We start from the raw sequence: 25,507 nt of genomic DNA on the forward strand, positions 1-25,507 counted from the left end.
TTGACTGTTCTCTTAATGCTGTCTTGGATCTCAGATTAAATTATTATACTTTCTGTGTTGTAGGGCTGGGTCATTTGTGCATGAAGACAAAGGCAACTTCAACTTGATATTTCTATCATCCCTGCTGTGGGAAGAGTCCTTTTCCTGGTTTATAACATCAATCACTCTCGTAATAAATCTTGGTAGTGGATATGGTCATTTAAATCTCCACCTGCACAAACAACAGAAAATAAGAGAGCTCATAAATCTCTACACTGGTGATTAACAAATTTTGGATCCTGGGCAAAGATATTATGGGGGGGGTCTCCCTAATTCATTAATAAAGGCTGATTTGCTGACAATCTGTTTAGTTTACAGCATAGGGGGAAAGCAAACAAGACCTTGCTAACAAAACAAAACGTTAGAGGTTAGTGAATTCCCAACTGAGCCCAGGATTAGAGATACGGTATCTCAGTTTAGCAGAGGGGTACAGATTCCCAGGCAAAAGCTCAGAATCCGCTCTTACATTCTGCTCCAGCCCCTCAACTTCAGTGCCTAATTCCAAGGAAAGAAAACCTGGAGAAGAACTAGCAAGAGAGATCCATGCCTTCTGTGTCTCTGGTTTCATTTCATCGATGTCGTTCAATCACTCGATTTCTGGTCCCCTTGCTTTTCTACTTACTCCTTGAATTTTCTTCTTCTCCAGGAAAGATGGTCGGGGCTGGAGTTAGGGGTAGAAAAAAGAACCTTTCTGAACTGGATAATATTGCTCAATGTTTTGTAATGTCAGCCTTACAAGCAGAACCCCGCTATAGCCAAAAGAAGGCAGCATTGGGAGGGAAGAAAGCACAAGACATCACGGGACCAATTGATGTCTGAGGCAACTAACATTTTAAGACAGTATTAAATGGATCTATAGAAATTAAGGGGAAAGTTTTAATTTCATTAAGAAAAGATTATCAACTAACAAAATACTTTCCATAAATCCATGTTACTCTATCTCATTTCCCCCCACGCCCCCTTAAATGTGTGTGTTGTGTGTGGGTGTGCAATGGTTATGTCTGGTATGTACACATGGGCAATTCCTTGATATCTTTAAAGTGACCAGGCGCAAGTGGATTTTTTGGTACTTTCTCTGTCATCACCCTAAAGATCCTATAAAGCACCTACTGTCTTAATTCGCCGTAGTTAAGGTGAGAAGATATCTCGGAAAAGCCACAGTCTTATAGTGTTGGCAGGAGGTGGTGGATTCGTGTCTAGATTTTCATTGGTGTTTTCTGTGAAGAAGTGGGGAGCCGGGGGATGAGATCCGTGGGTTTAAGGCCCAGAAAAAGCAGAGATGTGGTCGTTTTCCTAAAGTTCTCAGACAGAGTCAGCTATGACCTCTTAAGAAGGAAAGCCGGCCTTAAGAGATGGGCCCCGGGAAAGGAGCTTGGGTGGGCCCCGGTGCTCCCTGGTTCATCCCAAAGTGGGAGAAGGTGACTGGTATTCGCGTCCTGCGATGGAGTTGGTTTCCATTACAAGTTGGAAATCAGGGGCCGTGCGTGAGAGTTTCCCTCGGGTTGTGAAAGGGGTCTAACAGCTCTGCCGGGGCCTGGCAGGCCCCTCCCCTGGGCGGCAAGGATCCGCCTCTCTATTCCCCAGATAAATTCCTAGTGTCCACCGAATTCCTCCGCGCTCTCTCACAATCCTCTCCGGCCACGACTCCGGGGGTGGGGAAACAGCGCGTCGGTTTCCTGCCCGCAGAAGCCCTCGCGGCTTCTCCTCCCGACACTGCGAAGGGGAAAGGGGTGTGAGACCCAACCAGACCCCCACCTCCCGGCTCCCCAACCCGAGGTGGCCGCCTCATACTCCACATTCGGGGGCTCATTGGTTTCGAGGTCTCTGTCTCCTCTTCCCTCTCTCCTCTCTCCCTTCCCTCTCTCTTTCATCCTCTCCCCCAAACATGTCCACCGGCTCCCTGAGCGATGTGGAGGATCTTCAAGAGGTGGAGATGCTGGACTGCGACGGGCTGAAAATGGACTCGAACAAGGAGTTTGTGACTTCCAACGAGAGCACCGAGGAGAGCTCCAACTGCGAGGCCGGGTCGCCCCAGAAGGGCCGCGGCGGCCTGGGCAAGAGGAGGAAGGCACCCACCAAGAAGAGCCCCTTGAGCGGTGTCAGCCAGGAGGGGAAACAGGTTCAACGCAACGCGGCCAACGCGCGCGAGCGAGCCCGGATGCGGGTGCTGAGCAAGGCCTTCTCCAGGCTCAAGACCACCCTGCCCTGGGTGCCCCCGGACACCAAACTCTCCAAGCTGGACACGCTCAGGCTGGCGTCCAGCTACATCGCCCACTTGAGGCAGATCCTGGCCAACGACAAGTACGAGAACGGTTATATTCACCCGGTCAACCTGGTAAGTTTTCGGGTGTGGTGGCGGCGTGTCGCCCCCCCGCACCCCGGACACAGCGCGCCCGCAGTGGGTCCCCGGTGTGAGGGTGCGCGCCGGACTGCGACCCGCGCATCTTGGTCACCGCCAGCCAGTGCCTCTAGGGGACCGTGCGGGCGATCCCCACACGATCCTCGGTCTCTGCCTTCCAAGTTGCGGAACGCGGTGATTTATGCGAGTGTTTGACGTGGCAGCCCAATTAAGAGTTTGCAAGCACGTTGAGCTGGCAAAGAGGAGGGATCCCCCACACTCGCACCAGTGCCTTCAGGGCTGGTGCCGGACAGAGGACACGGAGGAGATGCTACGCGCTAAGGAGGCATTTTAGTAATCCTCTTATTCTTCCTTTAGCTAGAGTAGAACTTGATCTCCCTCCTCCTCTACTTCTTGTAAATAAAAACATCCCACTCTGTTTCTTTCCCAAAGTTTTCCATACGTAGAACTTTACATATGAACACATCGTGCCCCCCATAACTGTCACCTAAGTCCTCAACTGTTTAAATATTCTGCACTTTTCTGTCGATGAATTAACACTTTCGAATCTCAGAAGTTTTAGCAAATATCAGCATAATCAGTACATTCTCACGACTGTTAATGTAATAAATAATATTAAATAGGTCACTCTCCTTCAAGATTTAAGAACATGTTACTTTTTATCTTAATGCTCATTGAACCTAATATTTTTCTCAAAGGCATTTTACTGTTTAAGAAATGTATTTTCATTCCCTCTTTGCATTTGATTTAATTTTAAGGGTTCCGGGCTCTAAAGAAAAACAAAAACTAACTAGCACCTTTGTTTATATATGATAAGAAGGAGACGTTTTCCTCTTAAAAGTCTTCTTATCAGTCAGCACTAGGGAGACAGGTTTGAAGGTTTGAGTGGTCTCTCTGAACTGGTTTCAGGAGTGGTGGGGGGGGGTGGATGGGAGGGGGTTGCAAAACCATATTTTGCTATAGAAAGTGTTTTTCCTTTCACTAAGAGTCAAGTTTTCTTGAGTAAATAGCTTTTAAAAATCTGGACCTAAAATGAAAGCAGTGCCTTCATTTACAGCTGTTGCTGCCTTCACCCTTGATTAAGAAACCTTAAGCGAGCTTTATTATAAATGTCAGGAAGAAGGGAAGAGAAAGCTGTGTTTGCTCAGCCTTATAGGAAGACAGTCTGAAAATTCGCCTGGATATTCTTTTATTAACATTATTTGTTTTTAAGAGCTGGCGATTAATTTCGAAACGGTGATGAAAAGCCCGCCTTTGTGATGGAATGAAAGTTAGAAGTAGGGAAATCCCTGGGGGGTGAAAGCGGGAGGGCTGGGAGCCTGACCAGGGCCTCAGAAGAGCCTGACCAGGGCCAGAAGGGCGCTTCACCTTGAACCCGATGCCCAGCGGTTCGAGATCCTTCTCGGTTTCCCTGCTCAGTCTCACCGCGGCATCTGCCGCCGGGCTGTGCTTTTTCTCTTGGGTTTTCACTTCGAACCTAGTGTGAGCCCCTCTTTGCTCTATCACCTCGAGCTGTGACTTGGCGCCAAGGCCGCTTTCTACTTTATCCAGTCACAGGGCGCATTAGGTCACAGAGTGAATTGCAGAGATAACGGGTCTCTCCAACTTACCGCCTGCCGCCTTTACTCTGGTCTCCGGCTCCGGCCTCGTCCCACCCCTCCTCCACGGCCACTTACCTCCTCCACCCTCTTCTCTCCTGCAGACGTGGCCCTTTATGGTGGCCGGGAAACCCGACAGTGACCTGAAAGAAGTGGTGACCGCCAGCCGCTTATGTGGAACCACGGCGTCCTGACCTTGGAGGTGCGAGTCTGGGAAAGGCGCGCTCCCGAGGGGAGCGGGCCCCGGGGAAGGCGACCCTTGCCCTCCCCGCTCTCTGTCTCTGCTTCCCCCTCGCAGTTCTCCTCTCCCTGTCCCACCCCGCGAGAACACTTTACAGCGACGAGGAGATTCGTTTCCAAACCAGAGAAACATCAACTGTACTTACAACGATTCCCATCTATTTAACTTTATTAACTTCTACCGTGAATGACTCTGCGAGCCTTGCTGGTCCAAGTGCAATATGTAATTATAAATATATAAATAGATAATAAGAGCCTATCAATGTGTATCTTTTGTACAATATGTTGTAAAATGTAGATCATAGAATAGCTGACTTTGACAGTCACATTTATAAAGTAATTCACTTAAAGATATATTTTTTTCAAACAAGTTTTGCTACTTTCAAAAATAAATCTTTCTTTATATTGCTAAAAGCCCTGCCGTTTGGTGTGATTTTTGGAAAATATATTTGGAATAGAAAGGTGGGGAACCATAGGGGTAGGTCAATAATAAAAGTGGTCCTTTTGAACTTCAATCCAAACTTATTTGAGAGATAGAAAATGATTAAGTACGATTTCCACCATGAAGGTGCAAATCATATTTTGCACTGAAACCTCAAAAAGAAACGAGTCTCAAGTTTGCAGATTACTTTTAAGACAAATAGAAATATTGTAACTAAACAAAAAAAGGGAAGGATTAAAGTTAAGAACAGTCATACAATTCAAGAGAAAAGGAAAATCTGATTTTCAGGTACCCCACAGTGTAATTGCCAACACAAGCAGGAAGGTAAAACCCACATTCTATAACCTTCCAGGTGCAGACATGAACCCACGCAACCCAGAACTGCAAACGAGTGAAGCAATAAAGGGAGCGATGAAAAATGTAAATGCCATACCTCTGGAATGTGTTCTACGATTTTCGAGGGGCTGCAACGTGTATCATATAGTTTTCTTAATAATTAATGAATTACTTCTAACAACGCGCATGCCTGCCTTTCTGTTACGTTAGCCAGTGCATTCAGCGCCTCTCCACGACTTCCGGCGGACTGGGTTTTAATTTAAACATCTTCCAGGCAACGGAACAGCTCGTTGGGGAAGATTAAGTTGAGATAAACAGAGAGGCGAGTCCGAGGAGCCTGGGACCGGGTTCCCTCGCTGCCCCAGCGCAGCCCGCGGCGGCCGATGAGCCAGATGCCACCGGGGCTGTTTAATGTTCGGGGTTATGACCGCAGTGTTTACAAGACGTCTTCGGTTATTTATACTGTTATTCCTCGCAGAGGGCCTTGAAACTTCCGCTTCATTTGCTCTTTCTTTTCGATTTTTTTCGCCCTTTTCTCAGCTCGATTTGGTACCTGGAGTAAGAGCTCCCTTGCTCCTGCCCTTACCTCCATCCAACCCCCAAGGCCGCTTAGTGGTGTTGTCCTCAACCCAGCCAGAGGGGAAGGAACCGGGGATGCTCTTGACCTGGGGAACCGCTGTACAGGAGGGACGTTCTCTCCCAAAGAGAGTTACCATGTTAGCATCTCCGTTCTCGAGGACTGGGAACGCGGGTGGTTCCTCATCCGCGTGCCTGTCACTTGCACTCTCAGGGTATCAGGCTTCCCTCCTCCTGGTTTCCCCTCTCCCTCTACGTGACCTTCAAGAGATCATTTTAGGCTCTGGCCATCTCCACCTTTCCCACATTTGCTTCTACCAGAGGCACAGTCGACTCTTGACCTGCGGATCCAGAGTTCAAGTCAGAGATGAGTCCCAAAGTGACTCAGTTGTTTGTGTTCCACTTCAGCAAATTTTCCGAGCTCCCACTGACGATTTTACAAAGCGAATATTCAAAATTCTGAGCACTCCAGTGCTATGTGGCAGCCTTGAGGGGAAGGGGCTTTGGGGGAGAACGGATACATGTACATGTACGGCTGAGTCCCCTTAGCTGTTCACCTGAAACTATCACAACTCTGAACACTGTTACTAAGCTATACCGCAACACAAAGTTTAAAAATTTTTTAAAAATACAGAACACTAAAAAAAAAAAAAAATTCTCAACGCAGGCGGCCCCTGGAGAAATGTCGGCTTGCTCATTCTATAACAACCCCAAACCGCAAATGAATTTGTGACAAAGTCCTCCTGCCTCCCACCAGCCTGTGCTTTCAACCGGAGGCCTGAAGTTGTGCACTGTGACACACGAGTTAAACCCTAGTTTTACATCCAGTTTTTCTCTGAAAGGGTGTGGATCTTCAGTTTTCTCCTCTAGGAAAGTGGGAATAAACGTGATTATAATGACAATGATAACGGTCGGTACTCATACTTTTCTCTTTTGCCTCATAGAGCCTCAGTGGCGTTCAAATGAAATTATATTTTTTATTTTTTGTGATTGCTTTGTAAAGGAAAAACTCCGGGCAAACACTGGTCAGTTGTACTAAGTGGCTGGGGGTGAGCTACCTATACTACAGCCGTCCTGAAAGCACTGGAGCAGGAAGCTCAAGAGGGTGTGTTTATAAGGCACAAGCAAGGTCTTTTTGTTGCAGGAACCAAAACACCTCTTCAGTGCAATGTTGAAGGTTACATTCTCTCTCTCTCTCTCTCTCTCTCTCTCACACACACACACACACACGCACACATCTTTACCCATACTCCTCAATGTTCTCCAATTTCATCCAGAAAAATTCAGAGAGCAAAGATAGGGACTGGGACAAACAAATAGAAGGACTACACTAGTGCCTGGCTACTGGGAAACCCTGAGCACAGGGGTCTCAGCCTTCGAGCCTGGGCACACTTGGGGACCCAGGGGTTGTTTCTTGAAATGAGCAAGAAATACACTGGAATGACCAGGTTGTGGCTACCACTAGCCCTGGCATGGGGCAGTGTGACCGCCCCACCCCCTCCCACACACACATCCACAGTCTAAACATCTCTCCTTCCCAGGGGCCCTTCTCTTCTGCCTGGGTCATCAGCACTCCCACCCACCACGCCCTACTTCCCAGGGTCTGGTGCTGTTCTGAAGCCTGTCGCTGCTGGCCTCGGTTTTAAAGGAGGCAAGCTGAAGAGTTTGAGAAGGCTAGGTGTTAACTCTTTTCTGTTTGATAGAATTTGCCTGTGAAGCCATCTGGTTCTGGACTTTTGTTTGTTGGAAGATTTTTAACCACAGTTTCAATTTCAGCACTTGTGATTGGTCTGTTCATATTTTGTATTTCCTCCTGGTTCAGTTTTGAAAGTACTTTTCTAAGAAAGTGTCCATTTCTTCCAGGTTGTGAATTTTATTGGCATATAGTTACTCTAGTAATTCATTACTCTATAAGTAATCTCTTACCATCCTTTGTATTTCTGCAGTATCAGCTGTAACTTTTCTTTCATTTTTAATTTTTTTGATTTGAGTCCTTTCCCTTTTCTTCTTGATGAGTCTACCTAAAGATTTATCAATTTTGTTTATCTTTTCATTGATCTTTACTATTGTTTTCTTCATTTCTATTTCATTTATTTCTGCTCTGGTCTTTGTGATTTATTAGCACAGGGAACTCTACTCAAATAAGAGGGGATATATGTATATATACAGCTGGTTCACTTTGCTGTATAGTAGAAACAAATACAACATTGTAAAGCAACTATACTCCAATAAAAATTAATTTTAAAAAATGAAGGAGGCAAACAGCATCTGAAAAAATTACCACAAGTCAGATAGTTAGAGGTGGGAGGGTGGGGAGTGTCCTGTCTGTGACCTCTTAGTTATAATAACTGTCTTAGAAGGTGCTTTCAGAAAGAACCAGGAGAACAACCACAGCAGGTTGTAGAAGCCTGTAAGGAAAATGAAATGCTTCAAATAAGCGTGTCTGCTAGTTCTCAGCAAGAGACAGATACTGAAAGTGAACTGAAGATGGGGGAAGTCCCTTCTGCTTCTTTGTCTCTCTCTCTCTGGTTCTGATTGCTTCTGTGGATTCTTACAGGTAACGCCTTGTGCTTCAAGCAGCTTTGCCCACTGTCACATCAGAGACTTCTCTCTAAACAGATAAGTGGTAAACAAAACAAGGTCAGTAGCTGACGGTTATGAGCAGTGATCAGTGGGAAACACTGCCCAGAGAGGCTATTAAGCCAGCGGTTCCTGGACATGTATGGGAATCACCTGAACAGCTCCTGTAAGCAGATAGCTGGATTCCATTCCCCCTAGTTCCAGATTCAAGAGGTCCGAAGTGGGACCCAGAATTCCTACTCCTAACAAGTTCCCAAAAGAGGCTGATGCTGCTGGTCCGGAAACCACACTCTGCGAAGCACTGTTCTGTGATCTATCTCATTAGAGAGACAAAGGACGTTAATGCAGAGGGAAATAAAATATCTAGGATTTTTTTTTCTTAAAGAGTCTGCATGTTCTGGGCTCCAGTTTCACTTGCTTTTCTATTCGCTCCACGGTGGCATGCAGTGTATTCTTAAAGCTTAAACGCCGGTTGGGACAGCAAACCACTCGTCCTCAGAAAATAACAGATTTGTGCGACCCTGGTGTACGGACGTGTGTGAGCGCTCGTTTTGGCTCTCAAAGAAATTTCAGGCATCAGGCATGGATTAAAGGTCTGGATAGATTAGGGCCCGACTGCTGTTGGCTCCATTGCGACCCCTAAAGGGGAGAGAAATCTGGGCTGCCAGGACTCAGGCCCCCTACAACTTCTCGGTAGCGCAGAGGGTCCCTTGGTCAAAGCCAGGTCAGCAAAGATTCTCCCTTCACTCCAGCGGAAGTAGATAGATTTGCTCTGCGCCGACGTCCGTTGCCTCCCGCAGGTGGGAAGTCGGCCTGGGGCTGGGGTGCAGGGGATTCAACGTGGTGGGGAGCGCAGGGCAAGTGCCTGGTGGAGCTCGCGGACAGGAAAGGGACCGGAGCCAAGAGGTGGAGTAGAGAATGGATCCTCCGACGCTTTTCTACCGGGAAGAGAAGAATGGAGGCTCCGAGTTACGAGCCCCAGCCTACACAGCCTCCTGGGTCTGCACGCCTCTCCGTGCGCCGTCTCGGAGGCAGCCTGGTGCGCGTGTCAGTGCGGACCTGCCCGGCGCAGAGACACCGCTGGGGGAAGGTTCTAGGGTAATGACCTCTGCTCAGCCAACGAGGAAAGGCGTGGGCTCCAGCCAGCCGTCAGTCAAACCTCCTTTCTTAGCTTTGCATCCTGTTCTCCCAGTTCTGGCGTCGCCTTAGGAAACTCGCGAGGTGCCAGCGGCATCATGAGAGCCCGGCTGGCTTCCTTCACGCATCTAGGTTCCAGGCGCCTTTGATCTTTCGATCTGGCAGACTCAGCTGGTCCACCTCCAGCCCGTTCTTGGCAAGATTCACCACCCTGAAGACTAGGCTAAAGATCCCTTCCCAGGACAGAGGGAGGAGACCAGGGTGGAAAAGGCCGGGAGAACAGTTTAGAATGTCCTCGAGTTAGGAGACCAGACTTCTCAAGGCAATGCCATGTCATAATTCGTGCCCAACACCCAGCAAAGGGCATGGCAGCTCAATAAATGTTGAACTGTGAGTGAATCATTAAGTATCTGAGGCTATGGTGAAGGAAGATACGCTGGAGAGCAGTTGGAACAAAGAAATTGACAGTGGGGTTGTTGCCATAGTTAAATTGAAAGTCGACCTCTTCGTTGAAGTCTGGATGTACATTTGAGAAAGGAATAAAGCAAGCAGACATGTTTGGACGAGACGGCATCAACTGGGGCTGGGATATTTGAACTGCCCTCACCCCTGACACTCAGATGAAGTCTGCTCTTTCCTCTCCCTGTAGAACATGGCATTACTAGTTTTGAATTTATAGGTGAGAATCATTAGTTTAAAAGGTGGCTTGATGAGTGGCAATAATTTGAGAGACTTTATAAGACTAAAATGTAAGCTATATGACTAAAAAGATCCATATTTTAAAATTAATCTAGGTGATAATAAGTAACTTGTTGCCTTTTATGTAGGCTAGACCAACATCTAATGGAGGTATAGTGGGAAAAGCTTTTAACTGAATCCTTGGGCAAGAAATATGACATTTTGGGACCCTGACCCTTCCATCTGAAAAACTGGTATAATAATGACTGCTTTGCAAATGCTGCCCAAAAGGCAAAGATTTATAAAGCAACTTAAGTGTCCATCAACAGATGATTGGATAAAGAAGATGTGGTATGTATATATACAACAGAATACTACTTAGCTATAAAAAGAATAAAATTTGCAGCAAGATGGATGACTTGGAAGGCATTATGCTAAGTGAAATAAATCAGATGGAAAAGACAAATATGGTATGACTTATCATTTATATGTGGAAACTAAAAAATACAACAAACTAGTGAACATAACAAAAAGGAAACAGACTCAGAGATATAGAGAACCAACTAGTGATTACCAGCGGGCAGAGGGAGGAGGGAAGAAGCAGTATAGGAGTAAGGGGTTAAGAGGTGCAAACTATTAGGTAGGGAGTAAGTTACAAGGATATATTGTACAACACGGGGAATAGAGCCAACATTTTATAACAACTATAAATGGAGTAATGTGTATGCTTAGTTGCTCAGTCATGTCCGACTCTTTGCAACCCTTTGGACTGTAGCCTGCCAGGCTCCTCTGTCCATGGGATTCTCCAGGTAAGAATACTGGAGTGGGTTGCCGTTTCTCCTTCCAAGGGATCTTCTGGACCCAGGGACTGAACTTGCGTCTCCTGTGTCTCCTGCATTTGCAGGTGGATTCTTTACCACTTAGCCATCAAGGAAGCCAATTTTAAGTGTATAAAGGAGTATAACCTTTAAAATTGTGAATCACTATATTGTACACCTGAAACTCACATAATGTTTTACATCAGCTCTACTTCAATTTAAAAACTTCATTTAAAAAAAAGATAATGACTGCTTTGGTAAGATAGAGTATGGGGACGATGTCTGCTACGTGACGGGCACTAATTAATATTGTTTTTTTTCTTCTGGTCATTAAGTTATAAAAAGTGCCCAAAAGAATGACATGCAGCTTCCCTAAACAGTTATCTAGCCAATAGTAATTATGAGGAATTATTAAATTCTTATGATAATAAGTTGCTTCAGTTCATTCTGAATATTAAAACAGACCTCACCACCTTATCCATGGTGGATCCTGCACCTAATTCTTTGCTTTTTCTTTTTGGTCACACCATGCGGCCTGTGGGGCACGCAGTATCTTAGTTCTTCTGCCAAGGGATAAACCTGTGTCCCCTGCATTGGGAACGCAGAGTCTCAACCACTGAACCACCAGAGAAGTCCTCTGCCCCTAACTCTGTTTTTCAGCACTCCTCAGATATGCAGCTGACACCACCCTTATGGCAGAAAGTGAAGAGGAACTCAAAAGCCTCTTGATGAAAGTGAAAGTGGAGAGTGAAAAAGTTGGCTTAAAGCTCAACATTCAGAAAATGAAGATCATGGCATCCGGTCCCACCACTTCATGGGAAATAGATGGGGAAACAGTGGAAACACTGTCAGACTTTATTTTTCTGGGCTCCAAAATCACTACAGATGGTGACTGCAGCCATGAAATTAAAAGACGCTTACTCCTTGGAAGGAAAGTTATGACCAACCTAGATAGCATATTCAAAAGCAGGGACATTACTTTGCCAACAAAGGTCCATCTAGTCAAGGCTATGGTTTTTCCTGTGATCATGTATGGATGTGAGAGTTGGACTGTGAAGAAGGCTGAGTGCCAAAGAATTGATGCTTTTGAACTGTGGTGTTGGAGAAGACTCTTGAGAGTCCCTTGGACTGCAAGGAGATCCAACCAGTCCATTCTGAAGGAGATCAGCCCTGGGATTTCTTTGGAAGGAATGATGCTAAAGCTGAAACTCCAGTACTTTGGCCACCTCATGCGAAGAGTTGACTCATTGGAAAAGACTCTGATGCTGGGAGGGATTAGGGGCAGGAGGAGAAGGGGACGACAGAGGATGAGATGGCTGGATGGCATCACTGACTCGATGGACGTGAGTCTCAGTGAACTCTGGGAGTTGGTGATGGACAGGGAGGCCTGGCGTGCTGCGATTCATGGGGTGGCAAAGAGTCGGACACGACTGAGCGACTGATCTGATCTGATCTGATCTGAACATTATCAATAACAGGTCGTCACTATTTCCTTTCATTTCTCCCTTCGCTTACTTAGTTTCTGTTTGTCTTCACTAGCTCCATGAGGGCAGGGGCTGTGTCTGACTGGTTCACTTTGGTGTCCCAGCCCTTTGCACAGTGACAAGCACATGTCACGTGCTTGAAGGGGGTTGAATGTATAAAGTTTAATAGTAGGCTTCTTAGAAATACCTCTGTCTTGTAGATAAGTTCATATTGCCTTGCTATAACCAAGGGCTAGTTTAAATATATCATCTAATTTCAATTTTAGAATTTGGTAATGAATATTTGTTCCAAAATAAAAATAAATCTCTAATGAAGAAAAAAATCACCGTCAATTCTTGTGAAGGGCAATTAACCTGAAACATTGGTCCTCACAACATGTGGATTCTCCTTTTAGCACTAAATCCCAAGAAAGGGTCGATAGTAAATACTGTATCTTTCAAAATAATGCATGTTTCCCTTCAGTATTCCTACTATCTCTGGGGATCAGTCACCTCTAAACTTTTCTGCTTGGGTTTTGAGATTATTCAGTAATGAATCTTAGCAGAGTGTTTTTCTTCTTCTTTTGCACTTTATGTGAATACCACCATCTTCTGTTGCCCTCTAATCTCTTACTTTCAGGCATCTGTCACCCACTCAATAGCTCCTTCAATTATCTTTTTTTTTTTTTTTTTCCTTAACAAGCATTCTTTCTCTCTCCACCAAGGACTAAAAAGCAACCCAAGACATCCCTAAACCCAGGGGAATTTTTTAAGCCAACAGGGGTCATTTGGTTACAAGGAACAAAAATCCCTTCAAACTGGCCCAAATAAAAAGGGGAATGAGGCATTGTAAAGATAGTCCAAGGACTCTGGCTGACATCTCCAGGCAAAAAATAAACAGTAGGGAAATATCTATTGGGAAACTGAAAGTCAAGAGTAAAACTCCCTTTCTGTCTCTCTCTGGAGCTCTCTGGGCTCTTATCTCTGCTTTCTCTGCCAGTCTTCTGCATTTTCTCCTCTGATTTTTCTGGCTCACTTACTTTCTACTTTTCCTGAATTTTTTATTTCAGATGGGATTGGTTTGTTAGATTGCTGACTATGGCTCCAATTCTATAAGACCATTCAGTTGCTGGATCCAAGATCTAAAACTTTAGTCTCAGCACCTCTTAATTTGAATTCTTAAGATAAGGAATATGCATGTAAACTACTATAGACACGTTCTAAGAGGTTCTGATTAAATTCCCCAAGTCAGTTGTATGCCTCTTGTCCCCATCAGCTGTGGTAGACTGGGGATGGGTGAACAGGCTGGCTGATGGCTGGGGCAGATTCTTTGAGATGTAGGCTCTGAGTGAGACAGGAATCCCAAATCTGTTTGCTACAAATGTAATCTAATGAAATCAGGGTTGGGGTGTCTGCATATGGACCACCTTGTTTTATTTAGAAACACCAGTGGTCAGCAATGTGTGTTTGGGAAAAAGTCATGCCGACAAGATATACTGTATTTGTACTGGGTAGAAGGGTATAGATACCAACATCAAGAAAACATGTAGTCATATAACCAAATGATCTAGTTTATGGAATGAAGAATTGTATTGAGAAAATCAGCGCCACTGGTATGCCAATGTTATTGGGCATATTGAGGAAAATGCTAATCACATAGATTCAGCTTATTAATTTTATTCATCCACCTGCATTTCACAGAGACCATGCATATGGACTATCATATTTCACCTTCAAAGCAACCCTAACCAGGAGTTATTATCATCCTCACTTTTGATATAAGGCAACTGAAACTCAGAGAAGGGAAGTAAATCACCAGAAGTTATATGGCAGGTAAGTGGCAGAAAGCTGAGTATAGAATGTTTCTATTTAATTAAGCGGAAATGGGCTTCAACCTTGAACAAAGGAGAGTCCCTAGGATAAAAGAAACTAAGGATGGCTATAACCCTAAGAAAAAAAAGAAATCCTTATGGTAAGCACAAGAAGACATGTTTTTTTCGATCAGAATTTTTGTTTTATACTCATTTAAAGATCTCTTTTAGACTTATTAGTATATTTTTATTCTCTATCACCATTGAAGATTCAAAAAAGGAAACTATAAGCAAAATAAATTAGTTAAAATAGTCTAAAAATCTTTTTTGTATTCACAATCCAATTCATTCTGAATTATTTGTTCAGTCATTAAAATCTAATGAATTTCCACCCATTATGTATCGGGTTTTGTCATATAATAAACCACCCCAAAACCCAATGGCTTAATACTGTATTTGTTATGGCTCATGAGTCTGCGTGTCAGCTGGGCAGTTCTGAGGATCTGGACAGAGGTCTGCTGTTCTCCCTCAACTTACTCATGTGTCTGTGGTTGGGTGGCAGTTTGTCTGAGGGCTGACTGGTCAAGGATGGCCCCACTAATATGTCTGATGGCAGGCTGGCTACTGGCCAAGGTGGTGAAGGTGACAGAGCCGTGTGTCTCTTATCATCCAGTAGCCAGCTTGTACTTGCTTTCATGGTGACTGGGGAGGGAACAGAAGCTCACACACTTCTTGGACTTGGGTTATAACTTGCTAGTGTCACATTCAGTTCATTTCAATCGCTCAGTCATGTCCGACTCTTTGTGACCCCGTGGACTGTGCTGCACACCAAGCTTCCCTGTCCATCACCAACTCCCAGAGCTTACTCAAACTCATGTCCATTGAGTCAGTGATGCCATCCTACCATCTCAACCTCTGTCATTCCCTTCTTTTCCCGCCTTCAATCTTTCCCAGCATCAGGGTCTTTTCAAACGAGTCAGTTCTTTGCATTAGGTGGACAAAGTATTGGAGTTTCAGCTTCAGCATCTGTCCTTCCAAAGAATATTCAGGGCTGATTTCCATTAGGATGGGCTAGTTGGATCTCCTTGCTGTCCGTGTTCTATTGGCTAATGGCAAGCACAGAGCACCTTAGGTTCAAGGGATGGGGGAATAAAGGCTACCTCTTGATGGGAAAAGTTACAGACACATTGCATAGATCAAGGGTACAGAGAAGGGTGAGATTAACCATTTTTATAGTTAATCTACCATATTAAAGTTTTCCTAAAAACTTTATTCAGAGTCTATTCCTTCTGAAAAACTATATTCAGAGTCCAGCCCTCCGAATTATTTCCCACTGTGAATTGCCAGCATTTAATGATGTACCACCCAATTGTGCCCTCTGGGTCTAAGAATATTTCTTAGAAGAGCTTTCCTCTATCGTTACTGTGATTTTCTTCCAAGCCACTGATACCCATTCTGAAAATTTCAGTGCTTATCCTTTCTTGATTTTGTCAGAAGGGAGAATAAAGAAAATACAAACAAAAGCTAATCATACCAACAAAATACCAATAAAAGTTAATCAATCTTTCTTTTACCTGTTCCTAGAAATTTGGAGGTTTTTTTAATACTAGTTTCGTTGACATGTGTAAGGGAATGAATGGTGGACTTAAAGACATCTGAAAACTGTAAGTGTTATTATAATTGGAAAAGTCTTTGCAGATGCAATTAAATTAAGATTGTTGAAATGGAAAGGTTATCCTTGATTATTTGTCTGGGCCCTAAATGCCATTCAGTTCGGTTCAGTCACTCAGTCGTGTCTGACTCTTTTCGACCCCGTGAATCGCAGCACATCAGGCCTCCCTGTCCATCGCCAACTCCCGGAGTCCAGTCAAACTCACGTCCATCGAGTCAGTGATGCCATCCAGCCATCTCATCCTCTGTCATCCCCTTCTCCTCCTGCCCCCAATCCCTCCCAGCATCAGGGTCTTTTCCAATGAGTCAACTCTTCGCATGAGGTGGCCAAAGGATTGGCGTTTCAGCTTCAGCATCAGTCCTTCCAATGAACACCCAGGACTGATCTACTTTAGGATGGACTGGTTGGATCTCCCTGCAGTCCCATTACAAGTATCCTTATAAAAGAAAATGAGAGAGAGGTTCGACACACAGAGGAGGAAAAGGTGATGCAAAGACAGAGGCAGAGATGAGAGTGATGAAACTACCTGAGGTTGGAAGAGGTTAGTGAGAGATTTGCCCTTAGAACCTTCAGAGGAAGTGGGACCATACCTATACCTTGATTTTGACCTGGTAAATCTGATGTTGAACTTCTGGCTGTCAACCAAGACAGGGTAATTTCTGTTGTGCTAAGACACCAAGTTTGTGGTAATCTGTTGCAGCAGCCACAGTAAACTAATTGAGCATGTGATAGACAACTGGATCTCAGTAACAAAATGTAACAGGTCATCTACTTGTGATTTACTTCCTTTCCTAAGTTTTATAAAGCATTTGGATGTAGTTTTGCAAAAAGGTACAGAATTACAGATATTCTGCCAATGAAAAATGCTTTTGTTCCTACACATTATTTCTCTATTTCCATGCTTTTGTAGGGGCTTCCCAGGTGGCGCTACTGGTAAAGAACCTTCCTGCCAATGCAGGAGATATAAGAAATGCAGGTTCACAAACAAAAGAGGAAGAGATAGGGAATCTACCTGATAAAGAATTCCGAATAATGATAGTGAAATTGATCCAAAATCTTGAAACTAAAATGGAATCACAGATAAATAGCCTGGAGACAAGGATTGAGAAGATGCAAGAAAGGTTTAACAAGGACCTAGAAGAAATAAAAAAGAGTCAATATATAATGAATAATGCAATAAATGAAATTAAAAACACTCTGGAGGCAACAAATAGTAGAATAACAGAGGCAGAAGATAGGATTAGTGAATTAGAAGATAGAATGTTAGAAATAAATGAATCAGAGAGTATAAAAGAAAAACGAATTAAAAGAAATGAGGACAATCGCAGAAACCTCCAGGACAATATTAAACGCTACAACATTCGAATCATAGGGGTTCCAGAAGAAGAAGACAAAAAGAAAGACCATGAGAAAATACTTGAGGAGATAATAGTGGAAAATTTCCCTAAAATGGGGAAGGAAATAATCACCCAAGTCCAAGAAACCCAGAGGGTCCCAAACAGGATAAACCCAAGGAGAAACACCCCAAGACACATATTAATCAAATTAACAAAGATCAAACACAAAGAACAAATATTAAAAGCAGCAAGGGAAAAACAACAAATAACACACAAGGGAATTCCCATAAGGATAACAGCTGATCTTTCAATAGAAACTCTTCAAGCCAGGAGGGAATGGCAAGACATACTTAAAATGATGAAAGAAAATAACCTACAGCCCAGATTATTGTACCCAGCAAGGATCTCATTCAAGTATGAAGGAGAAATCAAAAGCTTTTCAGACAAGCAAAAGCTGAGAGAATTCTGCACCACCAAATCAGCTCTCCAACAAATACTAAAGGATATTCTCTAGACAGGAAACACAAAAACAGTGTATAAACTCGAACCCAAAACAATAAAGTAAATGGCAACGGGATCATACTTATCAGTAATTACCTTAAACGTAAATGGGTTGAATGCCCCAACCAAAAGACAAAGACTGGCTGAATGGATACAAAAACAAGACCCCTACATATGTTGTCTACAAGAGACCCACCTCAAAACAGGGGACACATACAGACTGAAAGTGAAGGGCTGGAAAAAGATTTTCCATGCAAATAGGGACCAAAAGAAAGCAGGAGGTGCAATACTCATATCAGATAAAATAGACTTTAAAACAAAGGCTGTGAAAAGAGACAAAGAAGGTCACTACATAATGATCAAAGGATCAATCCAAGAAGAAGATATAACAATTATAAATATATATGCACCCAACACGGGAGCACCACAGTACGTAAGACAAATGCTAACAAGTATGAAAGGAGAAATTAACAATAACACAATAATAGTGGGAGACTTTAATACCCCACTTACACCTATGGATAGATCAACTAAACAGAAAATTAACAAGGAAACACAAACTTTAAATGATACAATAGACCAGTTAGACCTAATTGATATCTATAGGACATTTCATCCCAAAACAATGAATTTCACCCTTTTCTCAAGCGCACATGGAACCTTCTCCAGGATAGATCACATCCTGGGCCATAAAGCTAGCCTTGGTAAATTCAAAAAAAATAGAAATCATTCCAAGCATTTTTTCTGACCACAATGCAGTAAGATTAGATCTCAATTACAGGAGAAAAACTATTAAAAATTCCAACATATGGAGGCTGAACAACACGCTGCTGAATAACCAACAAATCACAGAAGAAATCAAAAAAGAAATCAAAATTTGCATAGAAACAAATGAAAATGAAAACACAACAACCCAAAACCTGTGGGACACGGTAAAAGCAGTCCTAAGGGGAAAGTTCTTAGCAATACAGGCACATCTCAAGAAACAAGAAAAAAGTCAAATAAATAACCTAACTCTACACCTAAAGCAACTAGAAAAGGAAGAAATGAAGAACCCCAGGGTTAGTAGAAGGAAAGAAATCTTAAAAATTAGAGCAGAAATAAATGCAAAAGAAACAAAAGAGACCATAGCAAAAATCAACAAAGCCAAAAGCTGGTTCTTTGAAAGGATAAATAAAATTGACAAACCATTAGCCAGACTCATCAAGAAACAAAGGGAGAAAAATCAAATCAACAAAATTAGAAACGAAAATGGAGAGATCACAACAGACAACACAGAAATACAAAGGATCATAAGAGACTACTATCAACAATTATATGCCAATAAAATGGACAACGTGGAAGAAATGGACAAATTCTTAGAAAAGTACAACTTTCCAAAACTGGACCAGGAAGAAATAGAAAATCTTAACAGACCCATCACAAGCACGGAAATTGAAACTGTAATCAAAAATCTTCCAGCAAACAAAAGCCCAGGTCCAGACGGCTTCACAGCTGAATTCTACCAAAAATTTAGAGAAGAGCTAACACCTATCCTGCTCAAACTCTTCCAGAAAATTGCAGAGGAAGGTAAACTTCCAAACTCATTCTATGAGGCCACCATCACCCTAATACCAAAACCTGACAAAGATCCCACAAAAAAAGAAAACTACAGGCCAATATCACTGATGAACATAGATGCAAAAATCCTTAACAAAATTCTAGCAATCAGAATCCAACAACACATTAAAAAGATCATACACCATGATCAAGTGGGCTTTATCCCAGGGATGCAAGGATTCTTCAATATCCGCAAATCAATCAATGTAATACACCACATTAACAAATTGAAAAATAAAAACCATATGATTATCTCAATAGATGCAGAGAAAGCCTTTGACAAAATTCAACATCCATTTATGATAAAAACTCTCCAGAAAGCAGGAATAGAAGGAACATACCTCAACATAATAAAAGCTATATATGACAAACCCACAGCAAACATTATCCTCAATGGTGAAAAATTGAAAGCATTTCCTCTAAAGTCAGGAACAAGACAATGGTGCCCACTTTCACCATTGCTATTCAACATAGTTTTGGAAGTTTTGGCCACAGCAATTAGAGCAGAAAAAGAAATAAAAGGAATCCAAATTGGAAAAGAAGAAGTAAAACTCTCACTATTTGCAGATGACATGATCCTCTACATAGAAAACCCTAAAGATTCCACCAGAAAATTACTAGAAATAATCAATGACTATAGTAAAGTTGCAGGATATAAAATCAACACACAGAAATCCCTTGCATTCCTATACACTAATAATGAGAAAACAGAAAGAGAAATTAAGGAAACAATTCCATTCACCATTGCAACGGAAAGAATAAAATACTTAGGAATATATCTACCTAAAGAAACTAAAGACCGATATATAGAAAACTATAAAACACTGGTGAAAGAAATCAAAGAGGACACTAATAGATGGAGAAATATACCATGTTCATGGATTGGAAGAATCAATATAGTGAAAATGAGTATACTACCCAAAGCAATTCATAGATTCAACACAATCCCTATCAAGCTACCAACAGTATTCTTCACAGAGCTAGAACAAATAATTTCACAATTTGTATGGAAATACAAAAAACCTCGAATAGCCAAAGCGATCTTGAGAAAGAAGAATGGAACTGGAGGAATCAACCTACCTGACTTCAGGCTCTACTACAAAGCCACAGTTATCAAGACAGTATGGTACTGGCACAAAGACAGAAATATAGATCAATGGAATAAAATAGAAAGCCCAGAGATAAATCCACGCACATATGGACACCTTATCTTTGACAAAGGAGGCAAGAATATACAATGGATTAAAGACAATCTCTTTAACAAGTGGTGCTGGGAAATCTGGTCAACCACTTGTAAAAGAATGAAACTAGACCACTTTCTAACACCATACACAAAAATAAACTCAAAATGGATTAAAGATCTAAACGTAAGACCAGAAACTATAAAACTCCTAGAGGAGAACATAGGCAAAACACTCTCTGACATACATCACAGCAGGATCCTCTATGACCCACCTCCCAGAATATTGGAAATAAAAGCAAAAATAAACAAATTGGACCTAATTAACCTTAAAAGCTTCTGCACATCAAAGGAAACTATTAGCAAGGTGAAAAGACAGCCTTCAGAATGGGAGAAAATAATAGCAAATGAAGCAACTGACAAACAACTAATCTCAAAAATATACAAGCAACTCCTACAGCTCAGCTCCAGAAAAATAAATGACCCAATCAAAAAATGGGCCAAAGAACTAAATAGACATTTCTCCAAAGAAGACATACAGATGGCTAACAAACACATGAAAAGATGCTCAACATCACTCATTATCAGAGAAATGCAAATCCAAACCACTATGAGGTACCATTTCACACCAGTCAGAATGGCTGTGATCCAAAAGTCTACAAATAATAAATGCTGGAGAGGGTGTGGAGAAAAGGGAACCCTCTTACACTGTTGGTGGGAATGCAAACTAGTTCAGCAACTATGGAGAACAGTGTGGAGATTCTTTAAAAAACTGGAAATAGAACTGCCTTATGATCCAGCAATCCCACTGCTGGGCATACACACTGAGGAAACCAGAAGGGAAAGAGACACGTGTACCCCAATGTTCATCGCAGCACTGTTTATAATAGCTAGGACATGGAAGCAACCTAGATGTCCATCAGCAGATGAATGGATAAAGAAAGCAGTGGTACATATACACAATGGAGTATTACTCAGCCATTAAAAAGAACACATTTGAATCAGTTCTAATGAGGTGGATGAAACTGGAGCCTATTATACAGAGTGAAGTAAGCCAGAAGGAAAAACATAAATACAGTATACTAACGCATATATATGGAATTTAGAAAGATGGTAACAATAACCCGGTGTACGAGACAGCAAAAGAGACACTGATGTATAGAACAGTCTTATGGACTCTGTGGGAGAGGGAGAGGGTGGGAAGATTTGGGAGAATGACATTGAAACATGTAAAATATCATGTAAGAAACGAGTTGCCAGTCCAGGTTCGATGCACGATACTGGATGCTTGGGGCTAGTGCACTGGGACGACCCAGAGGGATGGTATGGGGAGGGAAGAGGGAGGAGGGTTCAGGATGGGGAACACATGTATACCTGTGGCAGATTCATTTCAATATTTGGCAAAACTAATACAATTATGTAAAGTTTAAAAATAAAATTAAATTAAAAAAAAAAAAAAGAATAAGTAAAGCACACACACAAAAAAAAAACCCAAAATGAATGGCCTATAGATGTATACAAAAATTATTTGTGAACAAAAAATAAAGAAAATTAAAAACAAAACAAAAAAGAAATGCAGGTTCAATCCCTGGGTTGGGAAGATCTCCTGGAGAAGGAAATGTCAACCCACTCTAATATTCTTGCCTAGGACAGAGGAACCTGGTGGGCTACAGACCATAGAGTCTTTATATGTATGTTAAGTTAGTTGCTCAGTTGTGTCCGACTCTTTGTGACCCCATGGACTGTAGCCCACCAGCCTCTTCTGTCCATGGGATTCTCCAGGCAAGAATACTGGAGTGGGTTGCCATTTCCTTCTCTACTTTATATGTATAACAAAATTATATTTATTATTTATATATCAAAACAACATTTTTCTGATGCAGTAAAATCTTTTTAAAGGCGTTTTCAATGGCAGTTCAACTCAGCATGGATAATACTAACAATATAGAAAATTCAGAAAATAGACAAATGTTAAGATGCATTTCAATTTTAGAAATGTGAAAAATAATGCATCTTAAAATTAAGATATATAGTAGCTCATTTCATCCCATGTATCTTCACTGAGTGACCACTGTCCGTAGGACTCTGTGTTACACACTGAAAAATAGGTGACACTCTGCTTATCTCCAGCATAGGTCTTCCTCTTCATTTGTTGCAAAACCTCTTCTCTGTAAGAACCTGAAAGAGCAGGGAAGTCTTGTGTTCTAAAAAGCACCTACTGTGCCAGTTTCCAGAAAGACGGGCTACCCAGACATACAGGTTGCTTCTGCCACACTCTAAGTGCTGCAGACAGCACAGCCTGTCAGTCAGGAAGCTAGTCCAACATGGCACACTCCCTCCAGCCCAGACCAACAAATCTGCCAGAAGTGGACAAATATCTGGGGAAGTGATTTCAAAATGTTCCTTTCTGCATCCAAGGTGGTTGTCCTGGAGGCTTTTATTTTCCCAAAACTAAATCTGGATCTCAGACCTCTTGGAGGACTATATATAGCAAGCCATCTTTCTGCCACACTGATATAGGAAGTCATTTTGCAAATATGTACTCTTGGTCCAAAGCAAAATATTTTCAGGACATGACAGGTACATTAGCTGAAATTTATCTTCACTACTGGAAAGTCAACACCAAAACTATGAATGCTAGATCATCAAAATCTGCCCTGCCTTGTGACAGCTGAACTTAACATTTCATGACTTAACCTGCCCAGCCTTCTACATCATCTCAGGGGCCTTCCCTATAAACAATTATGAACTTCACAAAGCTTTTTTGCTTCCAGAACCTGTCTTTGCTTTATTTCTCTTCTGAATCTTATAAATCAACTCATACATTATATGATACTGAATTCCACTATCTTTCTCAATTACATGATCAGATATACTCTAACATGTTAGAAGAAGATTTTTTAAAAGAGGTACTTTCAAAAACTCATAAACAGGCCTGAGCTTTGGGGCCTCTGCCACTAAGTTACTCTGACCCCAAGCTAATCATTTAATTTTGCTGTGCCTTGATTTCTTCACCAGCAAGGTTTTTTAAAGTTCCCTTCAGCATTAAAATTTTTTAATGGGCTTCCCTGGTGGCTTGGAAGGTAAAGAATCTGCCTGCAATACGAGAGATCCAGGTTTGATCCCGGGTCAGGAAGATCCCCTAGAGAAGGGAATGGTTACCTACTCTAGGATTTTTGCCTGGAGAATTCTATAGACAGAGGAGCCTGGTAGGCTATAGTCCACGGGGTCGCAAAGAGTCAGACACAACTGAGCGACTGATCTGATCTGATCTGTTTGGGGGTAAAAGTCTTTTGTATGAGGCACATGAGGTAAAATTTTGTTTTTAAAGGTTCTCAGGGATGGAATGGAAAGACAAAAACTTGGAAACAAGGTTGCTCCCTCCCCCAACAGCTGCACAGTTATAATAATTTTATTTTTTTATGTTCTCTTTCAATCTTTACCCAAAAATAAAAATTAGTTTTTAAAGTTGTAAGTTGATCCTAAAGGGGGTGGTGGTATAAATTAGCAGAGATGAGAGAAACTTGTTCATCTTAAGCCCTCATTCTCTTTCCCTGCTCAGTGATTAGACTTCCTTACATGGGCAAGAGAAAAAACAGTTAAATTTCAAATTCAGTCCAAGTAGTGATCTAGGTAATTGCATGTTGCACAGCACGCCAGGCCTCCCTGTCCATCACCAACTCCCGGAGTTCACTCAGACTCACGTCCATCGAGTCAGTGATGCCATCCAGCCATCTCATCCTCTGTCGTCCCCTTCTCCTCCTGCCCCCAATCCCTCCCAGCATCAGAGTCTTTTCCAATGAGTCAACTCTTTGTATGAGGTGGCCAAAGTACAGGAGTTTCAGCTTTAGCATCATTCCTTCCAAAGAAATCCCAGGGCTGATCTCCTTCAGAATGGCCTGGTTGGGTCTCCTTGCAGTCCAAGGGACTCTCAAGAGTCTTCTCTAACACCACAGTTCAAGAAAGCCTCAAAACAGGTTTTGCCAAATTAAAACAAATTATCTTTAGTAAATTTTTTCTGATAATAAAAATAATCTATTATCATTTTAAACCATTTGGAAAGAAAAGGTTTACTTCCAGAAAGACAGATTGATAAACATAACAAAATTAGGTTAATATTGAATATACAGTTCATACTCTTGAGAGTCCCTTGGACAGCAAGGAGTTCAAACCATCAATACTAAAGGAAATCAACCCTGAATATTCATTGGAAGGACTGATGCTGAAGCTGAAACTCCAATACTTTGGCCACCTGATATGAAGAACTGACTCATTGGAAGAGACCCTGATGCTGGGAAAGATTGAGGGCAGGAGGAGTAGGGGATGACAGAGGATGAGATGGTTGGATGGTATCACTGACACAATGGACATGAGTTTGAGTAAACTCTGGAAGATAGTGAAGGACAGGGAAGCCTGGTGTGCTGCAGTCCATGGGGGTTGCAAAGAGTCAGACACGATTTAGCGACTGAACAACAACTCTACTATTTGTCACCTAATATTATGAAACAGGGTTTTTGCCACATCATACAATTTTCTTTTTTTTTTTTTTAAGAACATGATTTTTAAAGACTGGGCAATTTTCCATTTAATGGAGAAACTGTAATTCATTTTTGAACATATAAGTTTTTTTCTAACTTTATGATAAATAATTCTGTACTGAACATCTTTATACATCCTTATATCTTTGATTACATCTTAGATTATTACTTTGGATAGGTTCCAAGAATGAGCCTTTATAAATATTGTGAAATTGCTTTACAGAAAGTTCATACCTATTCAAACTATCACTGCTGCTGCTGCTAAGTCGCTTCAGTCATGTCCGACTCTGTGTGACCCCATAGATGGCAGCCCACCAGGCTCCCCCATCCCTGGGATTCTCCAGGCAAGAACACTGGAGTGGGTTGCCATTTCCTTCTCCAATGCATGAAAGTGAAAAGGGAAAGTGAAGTCGCTTAGTCGTGTCCGACTTAGCGACCTCATGGACTGCAGCCCACCAGGCTTTTCAGTCTATAGGATTTTCCAGGCAAGAGTACTGGAGTGGAGTGCCATTGCCTTCTCCAAAACTATCACTAGCACTGTCTAAAAGAATACCTATTACAATGAACCTTCATGAATGCTTGATATTATTCTTTTAAGTCTTT

The 25,507-nt window shown here is 42.3% G+C and overlaps 1 protein-coding gene across 1 annotated transcript; it reads left to right on the plus strand.

Moving 5' to 3' along the window:
• The first annotated feature begins 1,638 nt into the window (after nt 1-1,638).
• On the plus strand, nt 1,639-4,650 carry TCF21 (transcription factor 21). Its single transcript, XM_061428033.1, has 2 exons — nt 1,639-2,374; nt 4,101-4,650. Exons 1-2 carry the CDS (start codon nt 1,925-1,927, stop codon nt 4,188-4,190), a joined length of 540 nt encoding a protein of 179 aa, XP_061284017.1. The 5' UTR covers nt 1,639-1,924; the 3' UTR covers nt 4,191-4,650.
• The last annotated feature ends 20,857 nt before the right edge of the window (nt 4,651-25,507 follow it).

Source organism: Bos javanicus, chromosome 9 (genome assembly GCF_032452875.1).
Source record: "Bos javanicus breed banteng chromosome 9, ARS-OSU_banteng_1.0, whole genome shotgun sequence".
Classification (NCBI taxonomy): domain Eukaryota; kingdom Metazoa; phylum Chordata; class Mammalia; order Artiodactyla; family Bovidae; genus Bos; species Bos javanicus.

Excerpts from the sequence above, each read along its gene's own strand:
- TCF21 (XM_061428033.1), top strand. The coding sequence starts at position 1,925 with ATGTCCACCGGCTCCCTGAGCGATGTGGAGGATCTTCAAGAGGTGGAG. Across the intron at positions 2,375-4,100 it reads ATATTCACCCGGTCAACCTG|ACGTGGCCCTTTATGGTGGC; the intron begins GTAAGTTTTCGG and ends TCTCTCCTGCAG.